Genomic DNA, 2674 nt, shown 5'->3' with positions numbered 1-2674 from the left:
CCAACCCCGCCCTGGGTTCTGTAAGCGACCGCACTGGGTCCTTTCTCTTTCTTTTCCGGACCCAGCAGTGGCGCCTAAAGTCTGCCAGGAGGAAGTCGCCCCTTTGCCCCGGAGTTCAGAGGTCTAAGGCGAGTGCTGAGGAAGAAAACGTAGTTGATGGGGCAGAGCAGAAGAGGCTGGAGGTGGGGTGGAGGAAGAGGGCATTGGACAGAAGGCCTGGGAGACTTGGTGGGGGATGGGCAGCCAGGCCTGGACCCTGGGGAGTGCCTCACCCGGAGCGGAAGACCATCTGGGCTTCCCCTAGCCCAGAAAGGGTGGATTGGCTTCACCTCTGCTGGCCATCACCTCTACATGCCTTGGAACTAACCTTGTATATTATTATTATTGTCGTTATTTAAGTATTGAAAGTATTTTTGGGGGTGAGCTGAATGAGACCCTTTGCTAGAGCTGGCACAGGGAGGAAGGTCGTCCTGGAGGGAGGGTAGACACTGTGGAGGGAAGGGAGACCTGTGTCAGGAGAGCTGAGACCACCTCTCTGCCCCTCACTACTCTTGTAATCTTTAGGAGTGTAAATAATCCCCCTAAGGTGGGGACAGGACCTCAGTCCCTGCTGTGCTCAATAGATTATGATGATCAAAATAAATAATCAGTGAATGTGGATGGGAAATCTAAGTAATTGTTAAGACCCTGTGATGCTTAAATTTTCACTCACAGAAATGTGTAGACTAGGAGTTTTAAGAGGAATGGTTAGTAATTATAGGTATAGTTCAGTTTTAAAAAATGTTTGTAAGGGTGACAAAGATAGAATTAACACAGTTCCAGATCATGGACTGTTCATCGTGTAGTGGGGGATGGTACAAGATGGTAGATGACAGCTGGGCATGGTGGCACTCACCTACAGTCCCAGGTACTCAGGAGGCTGAAGTGGCTGGATTATTTGGGCCCAGGCATCTGAAGCTGCAGTGAGCTGTGATCACACTGATGCCCTCCAACTGGCGGCAGAGTGAGATCTCCCCCTCTTAAAAATAAATAAATAAATAAATAAATAAATAAATAAATAAATAAATAGTAGATGGAGTTCAAGAATGCAGGCAAAGTTGGTACCCATCAGGGAGGTTCAAACCATGGGCTAGAACAGTGGTTCTAAAACTTGCCTACACATTGGAACCACGTAGGGAGCTTTAAAAGATATTGAAGCTTAGGTCCAACCTAGCCTTACTGATTCAATTGGTTTTGGCTGTGACCTGGGACCGTGGATATTAAAAACTCTCCAGGTGGTTCTGTGAAGTGGCTAGGTTTGAGGACCACTGGCTAGATGTTCCAAAGAGTAAGAGACGTGTGTGTTGGGGACGAGATGATTCTTTCAGTAGAAAGAGGCTTTTGCATGGTGTTTTTATTATCGAGATATAATTTATGTGCCACGTAATTTACCATTTAAAAATGTACAGTCCAGGGCCCACTCAGAACCATCCCAGCAACCTGACCACAGCTGGTCTTTGCTGGACACCATGAACCACACTGCCCAAACCTTCTTCATTCCTGCCAACAGCGGCTGCCCTCCCCCGCCCCCCAACCGCAGCTATGAGATGCTCAAGGAGGAGCATGAGGTGGCTGTGCTGGGGGCACCCCACAACCCTGCTCCGCCGATGTCCACCATGATCCATATCTGCAGCGAGACCTCCGTGTCTGACTATGTTGTCTGGTCCCTGTCCAACATCCTCTTCATGAACCCCCACTGCCTGGGATTCATAGCATTCACCTACTCCCTGAAGTCTAGGGACAGGAAGATGGTTGGAGACCTGACTGGGGCCCAGGCCTATGCCTCCACTGCCAAGTACCTGAACATCTGAGCCCTGATTGTGTGCATCATCATGACCATTCTGCTCACCATCATCATCCTAGTGTTGATCTTCCAAGTCTGTCGATAGATCAGGAGGCATCATCCAGGCCAGGAGCTCTGCCCATGACCTGTATTCCACATACTCCAACTTCCATTCCTCGTCCTGGCCCCAGAGCTGAGTTCTGTATCATCCCTTTATCCTCACACACTTTTCTACAATGGCATTCAATAAAGTGCATGTGTTCCTGGTTAAAAAAAAAATGTACTGGTCAGTGGCTTTTAGCATAATCACAACATCGTGCCACAGTCGCTATTATCTAATTGGGAAGATTTTCTTTTTTTAAAGGCTAGTCAAGTGAAGCAGTGGGAGCGGAGAAGGAAAAAAGAAATCTGTAATTGGTTGTGATCAATTAGTTGTAAACACCACTACACTCTGACCAGCCTAATTGGGAAGATTTAAGGATGTGACACGGTCTAATGGGCTCAGAGGCAGAGGCGACAGTAATCTGGAAGCAGGAGACTGCTTAGGCAGAGGCATCCCGGTGGGACAGGGCAAGGAGATTGGGGAGCCCAATTTTACTGCAACACTGGAAAGAGGGATGTCACCAGAGAAATGGGGGTGGTGACAGACAGGAGGTTGTGGCAGCTGTGGCTTCCATGGTAGAGACCTCACGTGTGACATTCAGCAGATGGGGTGCTGTGGGGGTCTTAGGGCACTCTGACTATAGCTGGGACAGTCACAGTGTTTAGGAAGCCTGTACGGTAATCTAGGCTGAATCCTGTGCAGTGATCTAGGCTGAAAGCCGAGACTAAAGTAGTGGCTGTGGGATCAAA

The 2674-nt window shown here is 48.7% G+C and overlaps 1 protein-coding gene across 1 annotated transcript; it reads left to right on the top strand.

Moving 5' to 3' along the window:
* The first annotated feature begins 1267 nt into the window (after positions 1–1267).
* LOC100993091 (interferon-induced transmembrane protein 3-like) lies at positions 1268–2085 on the top strand. Its single transcript, XM_034961680.3, has one exon. It carries the CDS (start codon positions 1509–1511, stop codon positions 1848–1850), a length of 342 nt encoding a protein of 113 aa, XP_034817571.1. The 5' UTR covers positions 1268–1508; the 3' UTR covers positions 1851–2085.
* Positions 2086–2674: the final 589 nt, after the last annotated feature.

This window comes from Pan paniscus, chromosome 5 (genome assembly GCF_029289425.2).
Source record: "Pan paniscus chromosome 5, NHGRI_mPanPan1-v2.0_pri, whole genome shotgun sequence".
Classification (NCBI taxonomy): Eukaryota; Metazoa; Chordata; class Mammalia; order Primates; family Hominidae; genus Pan; species Pan paniscus.
Note: the sequence above shows the minus strand (reverse complement) of the source record. Positions and strands in the feature narration are given on the sequence as shown.